Source organism: Gracilinanus agilis, chromosome X (assembly GCF_016433145.1).
Source record: "Gracilinanus agilis isolate LMUSP501 chromosome X, AgileGrace, whole genome shotgun sequence".
NCBI lineage: Eukaryota > Metazoa > Chordata > Mammalia > Didelphimorphia > Didelphidae > Gracilinanus > Gracilinanus agilis.
The window spans coordinates 13,219,347-13,244,850 of NC_058136.1; the positions used below are offsets into that span (position 1 = coordinate 13,219,347).

The 25,504-nt window shown below is 42.0% G+C and overlaps 1 protein-coding gene across 1 annotated transcript in view; it reads left to right on the forward strand.

The window, feature by feature from the left end:
- The window catches only part of OCRL (OCRL inositol polyphosphate-5-phosphatase), a gene marked incomplete at its 5' end in the record, with an annotated part of 57,227 nt that overhangs the window by 12,121 nt on the left and 19,602 nt on the right, over positions 1-25,504 (forward strand). Inside the window, 11 exons of the mRNA XM_044682946.1 lie at positions 3,890-4,000; positions 4,432-4,530; positions 4,982-5,102; positions 5,193-5,354; positions 8,073-8,174; positions 9,734-9,848; positions 16,877-16,993; positions 17,099-17,280; positions 19,485-19,596; positions 22,710-22,819; positions 24,032-24,167. Coding sequence (XP_044538881.1) covers positions 3,890-4,000; positions 4,432-4,530; positions 4,982-5,102; positions 5,193-5,354; positions 8,073-8,174; positions 9,734-9,848; positions 16,877-16,993; positions 17,099-17,280; positions 19,485-19,596; positions 22,710-22,819; positions 24,032-24,167 — 1,367 coding nt within the window. The remainder of the gene's footprint in view (positions 1-3,889; positions 4,001-4,431; positions 4,531-4,981; positions 5,103-5,192; positions 5,355-8,072; positions 8,175-9,733; positions 9,849-16,876; positions 16,994-17,098; positions 17,281-19,484; positions 19,597-22,709; positions 22,820-24,031; positions 24,168-25,504) is intronic.

Here is a 25,504-nt window from a genome sequence, read left to right on the forward strand (position 1 = left end):
CTGATCCTATAAGACTGAGTTAAATAAACCCAGCTGCTGGCCCCTATTTGCAGATGTCCAAGGAGGAGAACATACATTCCCTGTGTGTTCTTCTATTTAAAAAAGAGAAGAGGAAAAGAAGAAAATAGAGCCAAGGCAGTAATAGACACAATCTGTGGCCTTAGCAGCAGCTTCGGCAGGAACAGCAGAAGACCTCTGGGTCAGGGTGAGATATTGGTGGTGGTTTCTGTTCCTGGTGAGAAAGCAAGTGACTGACCTGGAATTGAAAAGTCAAAACAATAAGCATGTGTCTGAAAATGGACTTTAGGGGGCAGCTGGGTGGCTCAGTGGATTGAGAGCTAGACTCAGAGATGGGAGGTCCTGGGTTCCATTCTGGCCTCAGATGCTTTCTAGCTTTGTGACCCTGGGCAAGTCACTTAACCTCCATTGCCCAGCCCTTACCGCTTCCTAAGATGCAAGGTAAGAGTTGTGTTTTTTTGTTTTTTTTTAATAGGCTTAATTGGGCCCTTTCCTTTGGTCTTTATTGAATCCTCTCCTAGAGTGTGGCAGTCTGTCATGGGTTGGTACACATACTGGCAGTGTAGAGGATTAGAGGAGGAGGGGGAATTTAGCAAGAATCATTCTTGCATTACAAAAAAAAGCCTAGAGTAAAGCCAGTTTTCCCTTTGGTCTCTGACCTGAACAGTGCCTGCCCATCAGGATACATGGGCTTTGTTGCATGTAAACAAACGCTTAAGCCTTTGGGCCCATCATTTCTTGGGTGTCTGCTGGTCTTGATTCAGGTAGTTCCCCATGATATGGATGTTTGTAGACATTTGCCAGCAATGAAATCTTTCACCATCAGTGTCTGTGTTTGAAATTAGTAGAGGATTGAAAAGGAGAGGATTTTGTTATCAGCAACTGGTTAACTTTATTTTTTTATTTTTCAGCCTTAGTATGAATTCTAAGGCAGACAAGTGGTAAGGGTTAAAGCAACTGGGGTCGAGTGACTTGCCCAGGGTCTCACAGCTAGGAAGTGTCTGAGGTTAGATTTGAACCCAGGTCCTCACATCTCCAGGCCTGGTACTTTGTTCACTGTACCATCTAGCTGCTTCCAGCCAATTAACTTTAAATGAGAGGGAATTAACTTGTTTGAAAAAAGCTGTCTCTCCAATAAGGTTTTAGGTTGGAAGTTTTTCCAGATTTCTCTCCTGTAAAATGCAAGGATTGGGCTAAGTGTCTCTGTTCTCTTTGAGCCTCAGGTTTCTAGGGTTTTCTGTGAGAAAGAAGAAACATGATCTCTCACGTAGAGGTTTACATATCACTTGAAAAGGCTTAGGTTCATCCTGAGTCATTTGAATCCCTTTCCCTGACCTCAAAACCATTAGAAATTTCCTTTAGTTCCTCCTTTGGGGTCTCTTTAGAATTGGTGCCAAATGAATGCCTGACATGCACTTTGAGTCCTCTCTCCAGATGCTGTTGTCAGGTGGGATATATAGTATTCTCTAAGTGGATCTAAGCCCTAAGCTTTGAAATCTTCAAGTAATATGGCCAGAATATCTCTTAGGGGCTTGAGGAGAATGTAGATTTTCTTATTTAAAATCTCCAATCCATAGTCTTATACATGTTGACATTTTTCATAAAGATTCTCAAAGAAAGGGCTGGGGATGGGCTTGGTTGAGCCTCAAAGGAGTTTTATCCTTTGCCTCCAGGCTGCCCCTGATGACCAAATTTCTCTTCTCTTCTCTCTGTCTCCCTCCTTTCTGTCTTTCTCTTCTCTGTTTCTGTCTCTCCCTATCCTTTCTGTCTTTCTCATCTCTTCCTCTTCTCCTCTCTCTCCTTCTCTCCATTCTTTCTCTTCTCTTCCTCTGTCTGTCTCTTTCTCTCCCCCTCCTTTCTGTCTTTCTCTTCCCTCTTTCTGTTTCTGTCTTTCTCCCCCTTCTTTTCTGTCTCTCCTCTCTTGTCTCTATCTCTTGCATTTTCCTCTATTCTGTGCCCTTGTTATTTATTTTCTTTATTATTTATGCCCTGCCTGCTTTGAGAAAAGCTCTGAGGCAGCCTGGGCTTTTCTCATGCCTTAGGTGCTCTCTTTTTGGTTTTATTCTTCTCACTTCATCTTTCTTCCTCTGATTTCTTCAAAATAATGTTGAGGGTTCACAGTGAGCTGCTGGGTGGTGAAATGATTTTTTCTTTATTCTTTTGTCTTAACCTAAGCTAGTAGATTATGAGCACGAGGGAAAAGAAGAGAGCCAGAAGTTCACAAATAGGTCAGTGCCGGAACAGAACAAGGAAGTTCATTCCATGCCGGTCATTTTTTGCCAAGTATTTTACAAGTTGACTGTTTTGTTAGCTAGAAAGAAGAGACCTGGATAGCCTTTCTACTTGGCTATATATATTTTGATTTTTATTAAATGACTAAAGCTTGTTAGTTTTCTATTGTATTTGTGAACTAAAGTTTTCTTAAACCCTTACCTTCTGTCTTAGAAATGATACTAAGGTTTTGGTTCCAAGGCGGAAGAGCGATGAGGAGTAGGGCAGTTGAAGTTAAGTGACTTGCCCAGGGTCACACATCTAGGAAGTGTCTGAGGCCAGATTCCTCCCATCTCCAGGCCTGGCTCTATCCACTAAACAACCTGGCTGCCCCTGAGCTAAAGTTTTCATAGCCACCATGAGTAGCACTTAATGACTTATTAGAGATTTTTTATTTGGAAGGGGATTAGGCAGAATGCTCCTTTTTCAGAAGGGCCTTAGATAGCTGTGTATAGTACCTTAACATGGCTGTTGAGTTGACTCAACATTCCACTTGCCTTTTCATCCTCTGATTTTAACCTATGATAACTAGCTAAGGATGATAGGGGCCAATTGTTAGTGCTGAATGTATCTTCACTGGGAACAGCTTTCCCCTTCCCCCCAACTTTTGATGTCATGGGTTGATTTTTTTACTTTCTTGGAAGTATATTACTGTACCATGAGGGTACAGGGGCCTTTACTCTATCAACTTGTCCATTTCCATGGCCCATTGGCCTCCGAGGGCATTTAGTTCTACTCTGACTTATGGCTGTTTACATCCTGGGTTTGGTTTTTTGGAACTAGGTTCCTAAAAACATCAATTTACCTTGTGCATCAGCACAGTAGGCTTTCCTGGCCCTTTAACCCTTTGGGGACCCCTAATTCCACTGTGAATTTCTCTCCTAGCCTCCTCCCTTTCTGTTTCTTAACCTACAGAATTGCTTCTCAAACCCCGAGGCAATGTAATATAATAGTAGAAAGAACTGGAAAGAACATTACCTTCACAACCAAGGAAAACCGAGTTGTGATGCCTCCTCTGCCATTCACTAGCTTTCTGACCAAGGACAAAGGCATTTAATGTCTGTACAAGGCTGGTTTCCTTCTCTTATTTGAGGCAGCTAGGTACCACAGTAGATAGAGCCTGAAGTAGCAAAGAATTCAGTTAAACTCTGACCTCCCTGAGGAAGTCACTTAACCTCTGTTTGCCTCAGTTTCCCCATCTATAAAATGGGGATGATAATAGCACCTACCTCCCAGGGTCATGAGGCTCAAGTAAGAGAATATTTGTAAAAGTGCTAAGCACAATGTCTGGCACATAGTAAAGGCTATATATAAATGTTAGCTATTATTCTTATTGTCATTGTCTGTATGGTAGGGAAAAGAATACCTGTCAAAACCTACATCTCAGGGTTATTGTGAGAATCCAGTAAGATAATGCATTTAAAGGTATTTTTCAACCTTGAGGTGTAGTTGATGAATGTCAGCTAATTAGTAAGATTTTATCAATGATCTGTAACCTTTGTGATCTGCATTTTCTCCCATTTGTCAAAGAAAGATGAAGAGTTAAGCTTCTGATCAACTAGTCCTGTTCCCTAGGCCTGCTCTATTTGCTTCTTTCTAGCTCCCTGCAAAATTCGGATCCAGGGTGACTGGATCGGAGAGCGTCTCTTTGAAATCCCTGACGAGGACCAGTGCTTGGCTTTTCTTACAGACATCCTTGCTGCTCAGGAAGGTAAATTGATACTTGGTGGTTTGGTTGGGGTTTTTTTCCATCTCTTTTGGGTGCAAGTGGATTTCTTACATGCCGACACAGAGTAGAATTTCTCAAGGCCATAGAACGGGGGTTTCATCACTTTAGCTTGGGGGCCAGTTCTACTCTAGTTGGACTTGGGGGGACAGGTTTGGGGATGAATGTTCAAATATAGAACGACCTTGGGAGGCAGAAATGTCACTGCTTATCATAGGAATATTTTATATAGTAAACTTTGATGCCCTAAATTGGCCTTTTGAGGCCTTGAGGGAAACTGATAAGTTTCTAACTGTTTGGAGCCCTGAGCTTAATAACCTTTTGTCTTTGTAAATTCCACTCGATTTTGGATGGCCAGTTTTTCATGCTTCTCTCTCTCTCTCTCTCTCTCTCTCTCTCTCTCTCTCTCTCTCTAGCTCATAAACCAACTTCAGTTCCTGAGTTCAGGGAGTCAACCAGCTGGTACCAGAAATTAGACGTTTCAGAAAAAACTCCCAGTGAAACTGATGTTTCAGGTAATAAAGGAACATCTCTTTCCATGACTGCTCTGATCATTGCAGTCATGAGATGTTTTACCTGGACAGATGAGATGACATAAATAAACACCAATGTCGGGATACCTAGGGGCCTGCTTCTCCTTGGTCCACTCTAGCTCCCTGATATTCCTTTCTAACCCTTCCTGTAGTGTATAGTATTATCTCTTCACATTTTAAGTTAATATGTCTCTATTCCTACTTAGTATATCAACCCCTCCTAATTGATGTGCTTGCCCCCCAAAACTCCAAGATAATATTCTTTTCCTACCCTCTCTGGTATTTTCTTTCAGTCTGAAAGTGTTCAAATTCCTAGCCCTATCCTAGCTTACCTGGAAGGCATCTTTTCCCCTTTGACCTTGTTAAGTCTTAACTTTGTTAGGAGATGGGGCAAAAACCTTCCTGATAACCTGAATGTTTATTGTACTTTTAGGCATGCTTGGATTTGAAGACAATTTTACTGAAATGAGCTTGGAGAAGAAAAGAAATATTCACAATAAGCAGATGAGGACTCGTCGGGAGCCACCACCACCACCCAGCCAAACAAGCAAATCGTAAGTCCTATCTGAGAAGTACCAAAGTTCCACATGAGAGACTTTGACACAGAGAGACTTGTGTTTTTGATTCCCTTCTTCTCTTCCTAGGTTTTTACGTGAGAAGGAAGTTGGAGGCAGAGACCAGCCTAAAGTGAGCAGTACCATGCGTAAGCTCTTTGTGCCCACCTCTCAGTCTGGACAGCGAGAGGGGCTCATCAGACACATTCTGGCAAAGCGAGAGAAAGAATATGTGAATCTTCAAACATTCAGGTTAGCATGGCTTTCCTTCCCTTGCTACCCAAGGACAAGCAGGATGGATATAGCACATATATAAGGAAGGCTCTTTTACATTTGGGTTGCCAGCTTTAAGCCTTCCTGAATGACTCACAGAATGAAAGGGGCCATCTGATTCTCTCCTCTGCCTCCAAGTTGGTCAAGGGCCAAGGCAGAGAGTTGTCTCTGCAACCATCTGGAGAGATTCCACAACCTCCCTTAGAATTTTTAATAATCACTTTATTGCCAAATTCTACTCACCAAAACATAGGATTTTTGTTCCTCTGTGGTCACCTCTTCTGGGTGACTTTTAGAGCTGTAATGAGATCTTTTAGGTTAATAAGAACAAAATTAAAAGACTATACCAAGAGGCTGTTTTTCAACATGCTCCAAAAGCTCATTTGTCTGTTTGCCTGTGAAATTATTTTTCGAGGAGGTGTCTGGGTAGTTAAATATTAAAATCTCTCCCCCTTCACCCATTATCATCAGATTCTGACTCAGCCACCCAAAGGTGCACCTACTACCTCCCCTTGTCTTAGAGATCTGGATTAGACTTCTATAGTATCCCTTTCATTCTTTTCCATTCTTGCCCTAACCCGAATACCTTTCTCCCTGTTGACCTCCTTCCCATACTTCCAACTGCATTCAGCATAACAAAAATCTGTTTAGATCTATTGGCTAGAGAGCCTGGAGCCAGAGTGCTGGGGGAGACAAAAATTAACTAAGACACAGGTGGTCCAAATTATTTGGGCATTTGGTTTAATGCTCCATGCTTTTTTGTACACATAGTCCCTTAGCAAAGGACAGAATAAGTTGGCAGGGGATGTGTATGAACAGAGCATTCACATGACCAAGCGATGCCTAGTGATCACCGAAGAATTTGACTTTAATGGGAACAGGTCTCTTGTTTTTATTGCTTATAAAGAGCTTCTAACTACATGGTCAGAAAAAAGAAGGCACAGTCCCTGCCCTCATAAAGCTTATGGGGGGAAATGGGAGATGTGTACAGATAACTGTAATGGCCAGTTGAACTCCAGGTACAAAGAGCGTACCTACTGCCTTGAGATCCGAGGGAGAAAAGACCATGTTTCTACCTCTTACCATGCTTTGTCTTTACTCATATTATTCCCAGTGTCTGGACTGTATTCTTTCCCCTTCTTTGCCTATTGGATTCCTAGTCATCCTTGAAAACTCAAATTTGACTCCTTCCTCCTGTCGGAAACCTTACAATTTCCAATCTCCTCCCCAACTGGTAATGGATTCATTTTGTAACTTTAATGCACTTACTGTATGCTGTTATTATAAAGAATTGAGCCCAGTGCCTGGCACATAGTAAGTGCTTTATGAATGCTAACAGTCACCATCATCATCATTATCATTAATTATTTTTATGAATATGGGTCTTGATTGCACTACTATATCGTAAGCTCCTCGAGGTGAAGGATATAGTGTCTTGTCTAAACTTTGGGTCTTCCCCCAGCACCTGGCAGAGTGCTCTGTGCATAGCACATACCAAGTAAATACTTGTTAGATTGACTGGCAGTGCCACCTTCCTTTTGGTCTTTCCTAAACAAGGTACTTTCTAAGGTTCTGGATTGTCCTATTGTGTTTCGTGCCTTCCAATTAAGCTGTCTCTACTATCCCTAATTTCTCTCTTTTTCTAAGATCTTTGTATCTGTATAAATAGTTATTGATTTCCTCCTACTGATTTTCCCCCTTGGTGTTATTTTCTCTATAGTATCTATATAATAGGGCAGCATGGAACAGTGGCTAGAGGTCCATCCCAGGAGTCAAGAAGGCCTTGGGTCTAGTCCTGTCTCTAACACGTACTAGCAGTGTGACCATGGGCAAGTCACTTAACCTCAAAGTGCTCTAATACTACTCTCTAAAATGATAATCTAGGAAAATTGTTATTACATGTAATTGGTAAAGTAAAATAACAATTAAACTGTACAATAGAATTAAATGATAATCTACAAATGAGTTCCTAATTTGTCTGATGGAGGGAGTTTTCTGAGCCAGGGCTCCCCTACTTGGATGCAATCACAATTCTGTACAGTCTCAGAGTAGCCTGTGGGAAACAAGTTAGTAGACTTGACCCTAGCTTCTAATAAAGTTGTTGCTCTTATGATATCTTCCCATCTCTTGGCCCCTTGTTAAATGTCCCAGAGTCTGAGTCTTTGGGAAAATAACTTTCCCATCTACAAGTTATTCCCATCAAATAGTGCCTGATTCCCCAAGATGTAAGAATTAGGAATGGCAAACAAGTAGATGGTCCTCTGCAGTTAACTTCATTTTTCTTAGTGAGATTCTTCCCATTGCTGAACCTCAGTTTCTTCTTCTATAAAAAAGACATAATCATACCCGCTTTGCCTACCTCACAGGATCTTTGAGAGTTGAGTGCTTTGTATAAGCAAGTAAGAGGGAAATGTGAGCTCTCATAGTGGGCATTTCAGTTGATTTTCCTAAAGAAGACAATTTAGATGATAAATGTTTCTCCTAGAGAAAACAAGTCTGCCCAGCCTCGTGGGTGCCAGGACTGAGGGCTTTTGCTTGCGTGACTGGCTAGATTTTGCAATCCTGTTGGAAATACCTCTTTTTCCCCTGAGGGCCTCCTCCTCCTCCAGTGTGGGTGACATAAGAAAATTCTTCATCTTGGTTCAGATTTGGATTTTTGTTTTTTCAATAACCTGTTTTGGTATTGGTGTGTGCCAGGTTTTTTGTTGGAACATGGAATGTGAATGGGCAGTCTCCAGACAGCGCTTTGGAACCCTGGCTCAATTGTGATACGGATCCTCCAGATATTTACTGCCTTGGGTAAGAGATCCCCTTGTCATCTTCCTTTGCCTGTTTGCTTAGGGCCAAGCTTCCCCTCTTCTTATTGGTTTTTCTTCTTTTGAAAAATCTTTTTGGCTAAACACTCAAGATCCATGAACACCGCAGTGTGAATTAACTCATGGGACAGTTCTGTATGACTAGGAACACACTGGTAGTCTATACAACATAAGGAAGCATCTTAGACAACTCCAAAAAAAATCATACTTTATGGGCAGCTAGGTGGCACAATGGATAGAGCCAGGAGTGAGAGATCCTGGGTTAAAATCTGGCCTCAGACGCTGCCTAGCTTTGTGACCTTGGGCAAGTCACTTAACCCCTAATTGCCTAGGCTTTGCCACTCTTCTGTCTTAGAATTGATACTAAGGGACAGATAGAGAGCCCCAGGCCAGGAGTCAAGAGGACCTAACTTCATATCTGGCCTCAGACACTGCCTAGCTTTGTGACCTTGGGCAAGTCACTTAACCCCTAATTGCCTAGGCCTTGCCACTCTTCTGTCTTAGAATTGAAACTAAGACAGATGGTAAGAGTTTACAAAAAAAAAGAATGATGACTAAAACTGAAAGTAAGGGTTTTTAAAAAAAAAGAAAATCATACTTTGCAGGACAAATTCTAAATTTAGTAACCATTAGCAAATCAGATTTTAGGAGTAAATATGAAACATGAAACCAGAAATCCGAATGACTTACAACTGTAAGTATATGTTTACTTTATTAAAACAACAAGAAGAGTAGCTTGACTTCTCTGTCCCCTTCTGTTTTCTTTTTCTTTAACTGTTGGGTTTTGTAGCTCTCATTGTTTTTACATAGTTGATTGGTCTGATTCTGCCTTCTTTATGTCTTCATTTAGTTGCCTCATATTTCCTTCTATTATTTGTAACTGATACGAACAGAACATTTTGTTTCATTGCTACACCGTGGTTTATTCTGTCATTCCGTCATCATTGACTCATGTTCTTTGTAGGTGTTTGCTATTAAAAAAAAGAAGTTTCTGTGAATATTTTTATATGAATTTTTTTGGTAACCTTAAAAACCAAAGTTTAGATCCTTTTGAAGCAATGACTTGCTCAGATCTTATAGCCAAATTCTTTCCCTCCTTTTGGAAACACATAACATTTGGTGGATTTTTTTTAATGTGGTTTCTAAATATGTTCGAATCTATAGAAAAGGTGGCTATAGCTAGGTGGCTGAGTGCATTGAGAGCCAGGTCTGGGGACAGGAGTTTCCTAAGTTCAAATCTGGCCTCAGACATTTCCTACTTGTGTGACCCTGAGAGCAAGTCATCTAACCCCCATTTCCTAGTCCTTACCACTCTTCTGACTTCTTGATTCTAAGATAGAAGGTAAGGATTAAAAAAGATCTATAGAAAAAGAAGTTTCATGTCATCCATCACTGGACACTGGGGTGACTAGAACAGTTCTAGGAAAGTCCTCATTGTTTTCTTCTTCCCTTTTTTATCTTGCATTTCTAGATTTGAGGAGTGAGTTAGAAATAGCTAAAGCATCATAGTATGTATTCATCTCTATATTCTCTTCTCATTAGGTTTCAAGAACTGGATTTAAGCACAGAAGCTTTCTTCTACTTTGAGTCCACAAAGGAGCAGGAATGGCTAACGTCTGTGGACAGAGCCTTACACTATAAATGCAAGTATAAGAAAGTGAGTTGAGTAGAATTTTCTTCAGCATGGGATTCACGAGCAAGTTCTTTCTGATCCATAACTTGCTTTTTAACAGGAGAGCCGAAACTGAGTTCGTGCCAGCCTCGAATAATGAGAAATGCCAGAATGATCCAGGCTATTCATTACCTGGGGAGAAGGTGCCATGAGACTGGAATTATTCTTAGATTATGTGCTCAGATGTTTTACTCAGAAAATCACAGAATCCTCAAGTTGGAAGGGCCCTTCCTTTGTAGAGGCCATCAATTCCAAGGTCCTCTTATAGAGGTCATCAGGTCCATACCAGAACAAGAATCCCCTCTAGTGGGGCAGCTAGGTAACTCAGTAGATGATTGTGAGCCAGGCCTGGAGACAGAAGGTCCTGCAATCTGTTCAAATGTGGCCTCAGATACTTCCTAGCTGTGTGATCCTGGGCAAGTCACTTATTCCCCATTGCCACTCTTCTGCCTTGAAACCAATACTTAGTATTGATTCTAAAACAGAAGGTAAGGTTTGGGGACAAAAAAGAATTCCTTTTAGTGAAGAGAGACTCATTACCTTTTGAGACAGCCATTCTACTTTTATCTTTTGTAGTTCTCTCTTTTTAAAAAAAATTCTCTTTTAAGACTTAGAATTTCTCTTCATCTAGCTTCCTTTTTTTAAAATTAAATTTCATAGCTACTCTGGAGAAATTTGCAGTTGTTCGTGCTCTTTCTAAAACAGTAACTTTGAAACTGGGGTCTGGGAACTTGGGGTTTTCTTTTAAAGTATTTTCATCACTTAAAACCATTACTATGAGAAAAGGACCAAAGGCTTCACCAAAAAGACTGCCAAAGGGGTCGAGAACACAAAAGAGGTTAAAAAGCCCTCAGCTGGGAAGTTTAGCCTACATTGCTGAATTATTCCTTTCATCTGGTGGTTTCTTCTCTCCTTTTATCCCTGAGTATTTACTCAGCATATTAGAACCCCTTTTTTGTTTTCAGATTTCTTACTTCTCCCTGCTGGTTTCCCATCCCTATTTTTTGTCAATCTAATTTTATTTTGATAACTTTTCTGCTTTTCTGGAGGTGATGAAATATCTCTGGACTTTGAAACAACCACTGACCCAGTCATCTGGTGAGAAGTCTGTATTCCTCTTTGGGATGACTCCCATTTTCAGAAAGCATTTCTTGGTCTTGAGAAAAACGTATCTCTAAAACAATTTCCCATAGCTCCTCCTTTCGCCCTCTGTAGCTAAGAAGAACAGTTCAGCAATTTAAATACTTGAAAATAGCGATTTTTGAGGGCCTTCCCTCCCGCCCCCAAATCTTGTCTTCTCCAAGCTAATTGTCCCCATTGTTTTTAACCAGTCCTTATGGGGCTTGAGATCGAAACCCTTCAGCATCCTGGTTGCCTGTCTCCAGATACTCTCTAGCTTGTCAATGTCCGTCCTAAAATGTGACCCCCAGAAGTGAATACTATATTTGGTCTAACCAAGGAATGCTAATGTTCCTTCCAGTGTTAAAATCTTATGAACCAGTGAAGTAGAGGGGCTAAAGAGCATTGGATTCAGAAGACTAAGGTTCAGACCCCAACTTTGCCACTTACTTCCAGTTTATCTTCCCCTCTTTGCCCTCAGTTTCTCCATCTGCAACTAATGATCTCTAAATGCCCTTTCAGCTGTTCCTATGTCTCTAAGAAGAGCATTGAGCAATATTCTTTTATAAGACATAGCTTGCTTGCTAAGTAATAACTTTACTTACCAGTCTTTCATCTTGTGCCTCTGAAAGCATCTTGTCTGTCTGTGGAAATGTTTCTACTTCTTTTGAAAGCTCCCAGTAGGTATCAGCTTCCTGAAGGTGTTGGCATATTTCATTCTTATGTTTTCCTCCTTTCTGACATGTCCCCAAACTCAGCATTTCAGCCACATCTGGAGTTCTGTGCCTGAAATTAAATGATTAGAAATATTAAGTCATTCAAGAAATTAAATGATTAAAAAATTCTTTGTTATATTATGGCTCTTTGTGAAGAGAAGAGGCATGGAGGAACACTGGAAGGAGTTTAAGCAATGCCAAAACAAAAGAAAGCAATAAAAAGTTTATTTTAAAAAAAGAAAACATTTAAATCTGGCTACAGACACTTCCTAGCTGTGTGACCCTGGGCAAGTCATGTAACTCTCATTGCCTAGCCCTTATTGCTCTTCTGCCTTAGAACCAATACGCTTCTAAGATGGAAGGTGGTAAGGGTTTTTAAAAAAACAAGATACATAAAATAAAATGGATCAGGACATTTCATGGATGGAATGTTTTTTTTTTTAGAAAAGAGAAATCAAAAATGGTACATAAAAAGAGACAAGTGGCCAAGACAAGATCACGCTTTTTAGCATTCTTTTGCACTAGCTGAATTTCACTCTAATAATTTAAGTCTTTGTTCTTTCATTTGTGAGCCTGGTTCATCTGCTGATGCAGATCATTGTCCCTCCCCACTATATTGGACAATCTTCATGGGCTGCTGGGCAAAACCCACCCCCTCAGTACATCCCCTTGTCCCCAGAGGGAGACAGTGTATGAAAAGTGTAAGAAATAAAATTTAGTTATTATAGCTATATATTAAAAATATGTGGCCGCCAGGAATCAACAATTCAGGTTGATTCCGTAATTAAATCAGACCCAAGTCAGCATCGGGTTGAGGAGTTTATTTACAATCAGGAAGGTAAAGTAGGGATAAGGAGGAGAGGGAGGTTAGAAGTCTAAATAAAATGAAGCTGTAAGCCACAAGGCCCAACAGCCAGATAGGCAGAGTTTAGAATTGGCCCAGCTAGGCCAAGGAAGCCAGCCTAACTTACCCACGTGACAATACAGAGTGTAAGCTGTCTGTGGTCTCAGGAGATGCTTCTTCCTCCAGTTCCAGAGGACAACTGCCCCCACAGGAAGTTCACTCACTTACTTAAAGAGATCATGTCTTTCATCACTTCCTGTGGTCCACCTCTAATTCAAATGGACAAATGGCAGTTTCTACATTGATTTGGACTGCCCAAAGGGCAGTCCCTTATTCTTGATTTGTTACTTATTGTCACGTGTGGGTAACTCGTCTCCCCTCCCCACTAAGGGAGGTGGGAGTGACATCATTAGCATGCCTGGGTTGAGTAGATTTTTGACTATTAATGGGATCTGGCTAATTCTATTTACACAAAAGCCCTATACTTGACACCTCTCCAGTTGGCTTACCGAAGCTCTTTGACATAGCTTTCAGAAGCCCAGGGCACTTTAGAAAGAAATGTTCTACTTACTCCAGATATTGATGTTCTCATTTTCCAGGGACTCTAATTTTTTTTCGCTTTGCTATACATTTTTTTAATTAATAGAATTTATGTCCAGGTATCTTAGCTGTCCCTCTCCACACCACAGAAGGCATTGTCCAGCAGACATTTATGTATATGTAGATTATGTCTTTCATGGTACCATATTTCGGTTCAAAATCTCTGGAGGTAAATATTCGTAAGTTATTCAAGTATTAAATCAGTAGCTGTATATAATATTCTCTTGGTTCTACTTGTTTCATGCTTCTTTATCTCATTTAATTCTTTCCATGTTTTAAAAAAATTAATCTGCTCATCATTTCTTGTGGTACAGTAGTATTCCACCATAATCATATCCCACAACTTCATTCATTCCCCAACTGATGAGCAATGATGAGCATCCCCTCAACTTCCAGTTCTTGACCACCACAAAGAAAACAGCTATACATATTTTGGAACATATAATTCTCTTCCTTTATTTCTTATCTCCTTGAAAAACAGATATACACAGTTTCATAGCTCTCTGGGCACATCCAAATTGCTCTCCAAGATGGTTGGATCAGTTCACAGTTCCACCAACAGTGTGTCCCCATTTTTCTACATCCCCTCCGACATTTTTTAGCTACTCTGATGGGTGTGAAATGATTCCTCAGAATTGTTTTGGTTTGCTTTTGGTAAGCAGGGGCTATACAGTGCCTGCCTTCATTCTGCATACAAAATGGTCGTAAATTAGATTTCTTTTTAGGAGATCTCAAGTACCTTCCCCTACTTCTGATTTTTTTTTTCTGAAAAGAAAGCAAAATGCTTTCAGAAAACACTCTGAATAATCTTATTCTGCTAAATAAATGATTTGGGGAACAAACATGCTTGAAATAAACAGAGCAATTAATTTGAAGGGAAAAAAGAATTGTTTCAATTTGCATTTTCCTGATCAATAGTGATTTAGAGCATTTTCATATACCAATACATGGCCTTGATTTCTTTATCCAAAAACTGGCTGTTCATATCTTTTGCCCATTTATCAATTGGGAGATAGCTCTTATTCCAATAAATTCGACAAAGTTCTCTATTTTAGATATGAGACCTCTATCCAAGAGACTGCCTAGGAAACATTTGTCACAATTTTCTCCTTTCCTTCTAATTTTAGCAACATTTGTTTTATTTGTACAAAACCTTTTCAATTTAATGTGCTCAGCGTTATCCATTTTACATTTCCCAGTGTTCTCCGTCTTTGATTTACTCATAAATTCCTTTCATCCATAATTCTGATAGGTAGTATGCCTCTTATTCTTCTGACTCACATGATATTTCCTTTTATGTCTAGATCAGTGATGGGCAAACTACGGCCCACAGGCCAGATGCGGCCACCTGTAATGTTCTATCTGCTGCCCGACATTATTCCTAATCTGACGAAGACAACAAGTAGGATACAATACAATGAAACTTCGAGAGTTGCCTTAGAAACAGACAGACAGAGGAGCATTTCCTTTCCTTTTGCCCCCTCTTTCAAAAGTTTGCCCATCACTGGTCTAGATCATGTATCTATTTTGATCTTATCTTAGTGAATGGCATAAGATACTGATCTCTACCTAGTTTCTACCAAACTACTTTCCAAGTGTCCCAGAAATTTTTACCAAATAGTGATTTCTTATCCCCTTAGCCTGGATCTATGCTTTTATCAAATATAAAGTTGCTGTAATCTTGTTTGTTGTTCAGTTCCACTGATCTGCCTTTCTGTTTCTTAGGCAGTACCAGATAGTTTTGGTAATTACAGCTTTATGATACAGTTTAAAATCTGATACTGCTAAACCTTCCTTTTCATGAATTCTTTTTGATATTCTTGATCTTTTCTTCCAGATGATTTTTGTTATTATTTTTTTCTAGCTCAGAAAGATTATTTTTTGATAATTTGATTGGGATGGCATTGAATAAGCAGATGAGTTTAAGGAAGGATTTTCATTTTAATTATATTGGCTCTGCCCATTCAAGAATGATTAGTATTACTTCCTTTACTTAGATCTGACATTATTTGTGTAAAAAATATTTTATAGTTACATTTATTTAGTTCCTGGGTTTGTTTTGACAGGTATGGTCCCAGGTATTTTATTCTATCTGTGGTTATTTGACTTTGTTAGTAATATATAAAAATGCCAATAATTTATGTGGGTTCATTTTATACTCTACTACTTTTTCTAAAATTATTGATTGTTTCAACTATTTAGTTAAATCTCTAAGATTTTCCATTTATATTATCATATCTTCTGCAAAAAGAGATAGTTTTGGGGCAGCTGGGTAGCTCAGTGGATTGAGAGCCAGGCCAGAGATGGGAGGTCCTAGGTTCAAATCTGTCCTCAGACACTTCCCAGCCGTGTGACCCTGGACAAGTCCCTTAACCCCATTGCCTAGCCCTTATCACTCTTCTGCCTTGGAGCCAATACACAATATTGACTCTAAGATGAGGGTTTAAAAAATATGAATAATAAAAAATAAAAAAGAGATAGTTTTGTTATCTTTGCCCATTCTGATTCTTTCAGTTTCTTTTTCTTTTCTTATTGCTATTGCTAGTATTTCTAATGGTATGTTAAATAATATTGGTGATAAGGGGGTATCCTTATTTCACTCATGATCTTGTTGGGAAGGCTTCTTGCTTAGCCCCAACTCTAATTTATAAAGAACAAAACATTTCTGGGATTCAGGTTTAGGAATGAGTTCCTTAATAAAATTGACTATGAGGGGCAGCTGGGTAGCTCAGTGGAGTGAGAGTCAGGCCTAGAGACAGGAGGTCCTAGGTTCAAACCCGGCCTCAGCCACTTCCCAGCTGTGTGACCCTGGGCAAGTCACTTGACCCCCATTGCCCACCCTTACCAATCTTCCACCTATGAGACAATACACCGAAGTACAAGGGTTAAAAAAAACTGACTGTGAGATGCCTTAGATAGATATTGGAAAGAGGTAGTTTGGGGTTGAAATTTTCAAGTCAGAAGATCTGAATCCTAACTCTGACATGGGTGTGTTTTAGTTGGCTACTTGTTAGTTACCCTGGACAAGTCACTTTAATCACTGACCTTCATTTTCCTCATCTGTAAAATAGTGATCATCAGATTGTAGGTCCCCCATATCCATCTGTGTTCCAAGACCTATGCTGGATGGCTAAAATTGTGGATATGATCAAACACCTGCTGACTGTGTATATGTGCTCTGTGGCTACTTCAGCCCCTCAGCCCAGTACTCAGCAGCTTCCTACCCCCACCCCACCTCCCCTGCAAAACCCTTAAAAAAGGTCAGAGTGAAAGCAGAAGAGGCCACAGGGGGAAGGCATAAGGGGGCCCCTGCAGTACTTGAAAGACAGTGTAGAAGTAGACAGAAAACCAGCCTTGGAGTCGGAAAGCCTGAGCTTTTCTCTATAAAATGAAAGGGTTAGCCTATGAGGACGGTTCCATTATCAGCCCTGTCCCTACAACACTATAAAGTTAAGTGACCTCAAGCAAGCTCCTCTATCTCTCAGGCTCCAAGACAACTACTTCTCCAAGAGCACAGGTTAGAGCTGGGCTGCTGATCTGCATCAGCAAAGAGCATTTCCTTACTGGGCCCGGGAAATCATAGGGCTGGCCAATGAAAATGTCCTACCTACCTTACAGAGTTGTTGGAAAGAAAGTGCTTTATAGACCTTAAAGTGCTACATGTATTATCGGTTACCTTGAAAGATCGGTATTTCTGTTCACCTTTGAACTACTACCTGAAACCCGTCTCTTAGGTTCAGTTGGTTCGCCTGGTTGGAATGATGCTCCTTATATTTGCCAAGAAGGACCAATGTAAATACCTCCATGATGTTGTGACTGAAACTGTGGGAACGGGACTCATGGGGAAAATGGTAAGTTGGTTCAATTTGGCAGTGCTCTGTTGCTCTGTGTTTCATTGAAATGCCCTTGCTCTCTTGGTTTGTGTGATAATTGTGAACAATTGCTCTTCCCACCAGGGTAACAAAGGTGCTGTTGCTGTGCGGTTTTTGTTCCACAACACTACATTTTGCATTGTCAATTCCCATCTGGCTGCCCACGTGGAAGACTTTGAACGTCGAAACCAGGATTATAAAGACATCTGTTCCCGAATGACTTTCTTGGTCCCAAATCAGGGCCATCTAAACATCATGAAGCATGAGTGAGGATCTAGTCCTGCTTCAGCTTCCCAGGGGCATGATGGGGATTGTTTGGAAGGCTTACTCTAAAGGAAGGCATGGTATCATTTGATGGAATAGGATCAGAAGGAAAAGGGAGTCTTTCAGGAGTAGTGGTCTCGTAGCTCATACATTTAGGTCTGAAAAGAATCCTAGAGGTCAGAGGATCTTAGCTCTTGAGGTGAAAGGTCTGGGATTTGAACCCAGGGGCCTTGACTCCATACGTAGCTTGCTTAACAGAGCTTGGGGATTGTTGGTGCTAGTCAGGGGAGCTTAGGAAGGGATGTAGAAGAGGTCTTTTAAGGCAACTAGGTGGCTCAGTGGAATAAGAGCCAGACCTAGAGATAGGAAGTCTTGGGTTCAAATCTGGCCTCAGATATTTCTTAGCTGTGTGACCCTTGGCAAGTCACTTGACTCCCATTGTTTAGCCCTTGCTTTGCAACCAATACACAGTATTGATTCTAAGACAGAAGATAAGGGCTTAAAAAAGTCTATTGGCAGGCATCATTGAGAGATTTGTGTTCCATGAATGGGGGGGGGGAACTACATGAAATATTAGGGTTGGGAATTTGAAAAGGATAGAAATCAATAATTTTGGAAGATGTAAATAAAAGGCTGTAAAATAAAAAGGAGGCAGCTAGGTGGCATAGTGGATAGAGCTGGACCTGGAGTCAAGAAGACTCATCTCTCTGAATTCAAATCTAGCCTCAGACAGTAGCTATGTGACCCTGGTCACTTTACTCCATTTGACTCAGTTTCCTAATCTGTAAAACAATCTGGAGAAGGTAATAGCAAACCACTCCAGTATCTTTTCCAAGCTGGGACATGACTGAACAATCACAAAAAATATGGAGGATCTTTAAGATGTCAGGATGGGACTTGGTGGTTGGGGTGAAGGGAATGTGAATGGTCAGTATAGCTCAGGCCTTAATATACAGGTGAAGGGTAGTGATAGTTAGTTGGGAGTACATTGTTAGTGATGGAACAATTAGGAGACGAAAGGTGGTGTGTGACTGATACTGGAGCAGATGAGGTAAACTGAGTGGCCAGGTTTCAGCCATCAGAGGGGGAGGAATCCTGAGATTTGGGAGTATCAAGATCAGCCTCAGCTGAGGTGACTGGGGCAATAGGGCAGAGAAAGATAATGATTATATTTGCTCCCCTCCAAACTATGCTAGTGATGGGAATTCAGACTAATTCCATAGTGGCAAAGACCAAAGCCTCAGCATTTAGAGTCCTTAAGTTTTCTCAGGATTCTGTACATTTCAAGACATTCCTTAGATCAGCAAAATGCACCTTTGTACTGTGTGTGTGCATGCGCACATGGGCAAATCACTTGGATCCTCAGTTATCTCACCTCTAAATTAAGGACTAAATGATCTCAGAAGTCCCTTCCCCCTTTAAATCTGTTATGCTAAAGAGGGCTGGGCGGTGATGCTTGAGGCAGATAGTTCCTGAGAGAATGCTTTTTCATGTGTGCCTCAGTCTCCATAACATACAAGTGAAGATATTTTCAGGATCCCATCACAGCTGCATATTTGGGAACCTGTTGTGAAGGTCAGGAATCACTGGGCCACTTGGCATGGCAGACTACTATCTATACACCCTGCCAGGACTGTGGTACCCAAGCAGAAAGTGCCAGTACAAGTCATGGCCCTAGGGCTATATTGGACTTTGGAAGTGGGAGCCCCCATCCCTGGAGAACCCGGAGGCTGGACTCTACCTAGTTTCTAGGGAATGCTCTTATAGCAAACTTCCAGTTTCCTCTCTCCCAAGAGCCTGGCAAAAGTTTGAGAAATCCATCACATTTTTCAGTCCACTAATCCCTTGGCTGCTGAATCTGTTGTACCTCTCCTGGATTTTCTTCCCTACCAGATGTGGGGGGACTGCTATGGCAGGGTGTGTATGAGAGTGAGGTTAGGGGTGACAGGGAGGGACCTCCTATCCCTGGAGTTTTGTAGCTATTTGTTTTTCTCAGCTGTGGATATTTGCCCTCTGTAGGGATTTGCAAAGCCAAACCCCTCCAGCTGTGGGCCAAGAGATGCTGGAGGAATTAAGAGTATCAGCAGCCTCCCCTCCTTTAATTAAATTCCCTCGGGGAGCTGATTTGGCCAGCTCCGGCTCAGTCCTCGGTTTGAGCTTGGTTCTTCATTCCAGTTCTTTCTTCTGTGTTTGTCTTTGCCCACAGTGTTGTCATCTGGTTGGGAGATTTGAACTATAGACTCTGCATGTCTGATGCCAACGAGGTGAAAACTCTTATTAACAGGAACGAACTTCCCAGGCTCTTGAAACTGGACCAGGTGAGTGATTGGCGCACATTCTCTGAGGTTGGCTTCAGGGTGATGAAGGAGAACAGAGTGACAAGTAAGGAAAGGGCTTGGTGGCTTTCCAAGCTGGGGAGGCCAATGGAGTGCCTGTCCTGGGAGCCCTGGACTTGGGAATTGTGTGTGCTAGTGTAACCAGTGAAAACAGTTATGTGTCCAGTTATTGGGCACATCTAGATTGTTGGGCCCCCCAACCCAGTTCAGCACCCCCACTTTAGATGCTGGGGATGACATATTAAGGATTAGGTAACACATCAGCTCAAGGGGTTGACATTCCAATAGGGCAGCCAAAAGTGACATAGAGTACAGTAGAAATTACACAAGCGATGGGCTAGAGGATGGGGAGGGCTCATTGGGAAGAGCTTCCCAGAGAACTCTGGCCTAGAGCCCAGATTTCAAGGAGGGGGAGAGCTGTGGTCTCACCATGGGAGGAGGCAGGACTGTTGCATGATGACTTAGCAGGCTTGGGAAATGGGAGGGAAGACCCAAGTGGGATGACTGGTGGGAAGGAAGTCCAGAAGAAGAGTTCACTCAGAACAAATGACGGTGGTTGAGATGCCGTGGGGAAAGGAGAGTGAGCCAGTAAGGGATGGAGCACTGGACAGATGTGAAGACTTCAAGGTGGATTTTGAAGGTTTCCCATAAAACTCAATATTTGGCATGGCAGCTAGGTGGCTCAGTGGATAGAGAGCCAGGCTTAGAGATGGGAAGTCCTGGGTTCAAATGTGGACTCAGATACTTCCCATCTGTGTGTCCCTGAGCAAATTGCTGGACCTCCATTGCCTAGTAACTCGCCACTCTTCTGCTTTGGAACTGATACTCAGTATAGATTCTAAGATGGAAGGTAAGCTTTTAAAAAACTTGCATATTTGAGATATTTATTCTTTTTTTCAGTGGTAGTGAATTTGCCTTCAAGTTCCAAATGTGACTTGAGGATTTCCCATTGAGATAGATGATATTTGGAAAAAGGTGTTAGATCTAAATGCTTATTTAGCCCACACACACCTCCTTCCCTCACTGAAGGAGCACCCAGTTGGGATTTCCCAGCCTGGTGTCAGGAGGCCTGGCTTCAGAGCAGAGCTTGTTCCTAGCTTGTGGTGAAGCTTTGATCATGCCACTTAATTCTATTTCACTCAAATTTATTAAGTACCTGATCTGTGCCAGGTGCCAGGGATTCCAAAACAAAAGCCTCAAAGTGCTTCCATTTTACTGGAGGAGTCACCTCATAAGCAGATAGTTTGAGGAGGGAGAGAGCTAGGCAGATGGGACTTATTGGAAGTGAGCTAAGGGTTCTAAGGGTTAAGGAGGAGGGGCAGCTGGGTGACTCAGTAGACTGAGAGCCAGGCCTAGAGATGGGAGGTCCTGGGTTCAAATATGCCCTCACACACTTCCTAGATATATGATACTGGGCAAGTCACTTGATCTCAATTGCCTAGTCCCATGGTGGCGAACCTATGGCACACGTGCCAGAGGGGCACTCGGAGCCCTCTCTGTGGGCATGCACACCATTGCTCCTGCACAGAGTTCACCAGAGTTTGTTACTACAAAGTCAGAGGGATGCAGGGCAGGATTTCTCCCTTCCCTCTCTCCATGGGTGCCTGAGGTCATTTCTCACATCACCCACGCCTCTAAAAGTTTCACCATCACTGACCTAGTCCATACCTCTCTTCTGCCTTAGAATTGATATTCAGTATCAGTTCTAAAACAGAAGGTAAGGGTTTTAATTTTTTAAAAATAGACTTAAGGAGATAATCCATTCTGTGCATGGGAGACAGACTGTGCAGAGATGGAAAGGCAGGAAATTAAAGTACCAAGTTTAAGGAAAAGTAAGCAGGCCATTTTGACTGAAAACTATTCTGTGTCAGAAGTAAACCTAGAAAGGGAGGCTAGAGCCTCATTGTGAAGGGCCACACAAGGAATGATTACCAATGTGAGAAGTTTGTGTTTTAGGGCAATAGTGAGCCACTTAAGTTTCCTGAGCAGAGTTATAACACAGTCAATCAGACCTTTGCTTTAGGGAAATGGTTTTAGCAGCTGCGAGGAAAATGGACAGGAGACGGGAGAGAACTAAGGCAGGGAGAAAATTAAGAGACTGTTTTAATAGTTCAGAAGTAACAAGAACTCTATTAAGGTGATGGCTGAGAGCATAGAAAGATGCTTTGGAGCTAGAACTGAAAAGATTTGGCAACTGATTTGATAAGATGGTACAGGACAGGCAAAAGTTAAGGATTATGCTGATGATGGCAGAATGATGGTGCCCTCAACAGAAATAGGGACTTTGGGGGATGGGTGTTGGGGGGGGGCAAGCTAATGCATGTCCATTTTGGACACATTGATTTTGAGGGTGCTGCTGACGTGACGCCCAAGGGAGATGTCCAGCTGGCAGTTGATGATGTAGGAATGGAGTTGAGAGAAAGATTAAGACTGGATCGATCTGTTTCAAATTGGTCTGCAAAGACAGAGGAGTTGATGAGATTGCTGAGAGAGGGAAGAGGACTCAGAAGGTTGCTTTGAGAGACAGCCCCAGTTAGAGGGCTCTAACATTCTCTGATTCTCCAAATCCCTATTCTTAAAAGTGCAGAGACTTCCCTTCTAACTTCATATTTGTGTTACAGAAAATTCTCAAACCGTGTCACATCCCCATCTTTTCTTTCACTCCTCGACTCCTCAGCTCATCTTTTAGCCATTTGCTGCCCTAAGCAAAGAGACGAAAGTCCAAACTAATCAATTTGGCTACTTGTATTTAACCATGGTCAAAATAATTGATCGAGGAGGAGTTGGAAATTTAACCTTCTCCTTAGAGATAAAACTTCTTGGTGGAATGCAGGGATTAAATTTTTCCATTTTCTCCTTGACCCCCATTAGCTTGGAGAGATGATTGGCTGCTCCTAATGAGCCTCTTGCCTAGAATGAGATGGGTGCTTTAGAAGTGCCCAGAGGAGCTGTCGATTGATAAGATGGAAAACTCTTAATTGTCTCTGTTTCTGAGAGCTTTGAGGTCTATGGAAATGGGTACTTAAAAACCAGGAGAGGGTGCTGATGACCTTGGTTATGGCATTTGCTGAGCTGATGCTTCTTTCCATTTCCAGCTGAACATTCAACGTTCTCACAAGAAAGCATTTGCTGACTTCACAGAAGGTGAAATTCGTTTCATGCCCACCTACAAGTTTGACCCAAAAACAGACAGATGGGATTCCAGGTAAATGCCAGGAGCCACCTCATGGGATAACTTAAGGCCTGATGAAATGTGCCTTTGAAACATCCTGAATTGCTGTCTTAGTGCCAATGCTGAAAAGAATATCTGAGCACCTGTTGTCATGGCAGAATTAGGGGCAGTAGTAAATAAGAGATGCTCCGAAGGGCAAAAGTGAGGAAGAAACCACAATTTCTTTTAGTGGCACCGGAAAGACTAAACCACAGCTGCTCAGATCCTTCTCATTTTTAACCCTTACCTTCCATCTTAGAAGCAATGCTATGTGTTAATTCTAAGACAGAAAGGAAAAGGCAATGGGGTTTAAGTGACCTGACCAGGGACACACAGCTAGGAGGTGTCTGTGGTCAAATATGAACCTGTGACCTACCATCTCTAGGCCTGGCTCTATCCACTGAACCACCTAGCTGCCTCTCCTTCTCATATTTTAATATTACTGAAGATGTACTCAGATTTGTTACTTTCTTGGTCTCCTCCTTATTCATTTGCTACCATCAGCACTAGCATTCCTTTTTCTGCTGCCCTTCTGGATTTTTCTAAGACTCTGATAGAAGACAAAAGGGAGAGGCATTCAGTTGACCAAAGAGCAATGGAAACTTTGGGGAAGGGGTCCCAATTTTTTAATTCTTCAAAGTTCCAGCCACCTATTTATCTTCTTCCTTCTAAGCCTTTGCTTCCTACTGAACCTAGAATCGTCAAGTAGCATGCTTAGCTTCCTTAGTTGAGGATCGATATGATGATTCTGCCACTATTTTTTTAAACCCTTACCTTCTTTCTGGGAATCAATACTAAGTATTGGTTCCAGGGCAAAAGAGTAGTAAGGGCTAGACAATGGGAGTTAAGTGACTTGCCCAGGGTCATGCACCTAGGAAATGTGAGAGGCCAGCTTTGAACCCAGGTCCTCCCATCTCTAGGCCTGGCTGTTGGTCCACGGAGACACCTAGCTGCCCCTGAAGTTAAGGTTTTGAAAAAAAGGGGGGGAAAGGGAAACAGGGAATTTGAGGCATGATGGATTGTCTGGGACAGACAACTAACTCCCTTCTGTTCTACTGTCAACATAGTACGGCAGAACAAGGGCTATGACCCTATTGTGAGCTTGCATAGCACATCCCTCAGTGCCCCAGGCAGAGGGGATTCCAGGTGGGATAGACCATTGAGCTCCCCCAACATACGTTGATGCATTCATTCCTTTCCTTGCAGTGGGAAATGTCGCACTCCAGCATGGTGTGATCGAATCCTTTGGAGAGGGACTAATGTTAATCAGCAACGCTACTGGAGTCACATGGAACTTAAAACCAGTGACCACAAACCTGTCAGTTCTCTCTTCCTCATTGGAGTAAGTAGATATTGCGTGTTTTTTCCCCAACGAGCATTTATGGTGTCTTCCTTTGTTCCTAGGACATGAATCGGAATCGGAAGTAATTCAGTCAAATATCAGTAGGGCTCCCAGACAATAATCAACTTCAGAATTAAGGTCTGAGGAGCAGATGGGACAGCAGTGTTAAAAAGATCCGTTTCATAATGGTTTGAGTGTTCTTGTAATTCAAACCTCATAAGTGTTGACTAGGTCAACTGGTAAGCTGCGTGGACTGTGTGCTGTCATAGAAAGCAGAGAGCACACTTGGGGATCAAATCTGGCTTCACCTCCGAGCTGTGTGGCCTTGGGAAAAATCGCTTCCCTTCTCCGGGTCTCAGTTTCCTCTTCTGTAAAAGGCTGAGAGTTGAATCCTCAGGGATTCTTAGCTTAGGGTATTCAAAGTTGTTTCCTTTAATATATTGATCGATGTACTTGCTTTGTAGCCATGTGGATTTTACTTTCTGCATTTCCAAACATGTCTAAGAAAGTGCCCAGAGGTCTTCTCAGACTGACCAAGGGGCCCAGGACCCTAACCAAAGGTTCGATGGTTCCTTTTGGCTCTAAATCTTAGGACACTGATTTTGGTAAAGCAGGGCTCTTTTTTCCCCCTTCCACAATAGTTCAGTCAGCATTAGCATTAGTCTTCTGCAATTCTTATTGAGCAGGAGTTTGAAAATTTCAAAGGCATTTGAGCAATTCTGTCATATTTGCACACCTCCAAAGGGAACCAAGCAGCCATGGAACACAACTGTGCCAGCCAGCCAGGCAAACCTGCCTCTGCCATGGGTCCTTTCTAGGTAGCCAAGTTCCTCTCAAGGGAATGGGTCTGATCCAGAACAAAGGCCCAGTAGGAGGTCCAGCTTGGTCCTGATCAAGGGATGGGCCAACCTAGAGATAAGGATGCCAATATCTCTGCCTTCTGTATGGTGTTTTACTGTTTATGAAGTGCTGTCACAGATATTATCTCACTTGGTTGTTATAGCTCTGGGAGGTAGGCAGGAAAGATGGAAATTAATGAGGGAACCAGAGACCTTGAGAGGTTAAGTGCTTTGCCCACAGTCATCTGACAATTGGTTAAGCTGGGGCCCAAACTCGGGTCTTCTGACTCCTGATGCAGAGACCTTTTTCCACCAGTGCTGGTGTTATATGCAAGCCATATTGCTTTGGAAATTTGAGCTCCCTCTGTCCTGGAGGAAAATGGTCAAAGAAATGCTGCCAGGCCAAAGTCTTGCACCCCTGCCGCCATCTTTGCAGGCTGACTCAGCACTAGACTATGTAACATATAAAAGGTGATCTGGAGGCTCGGCACCAGATTT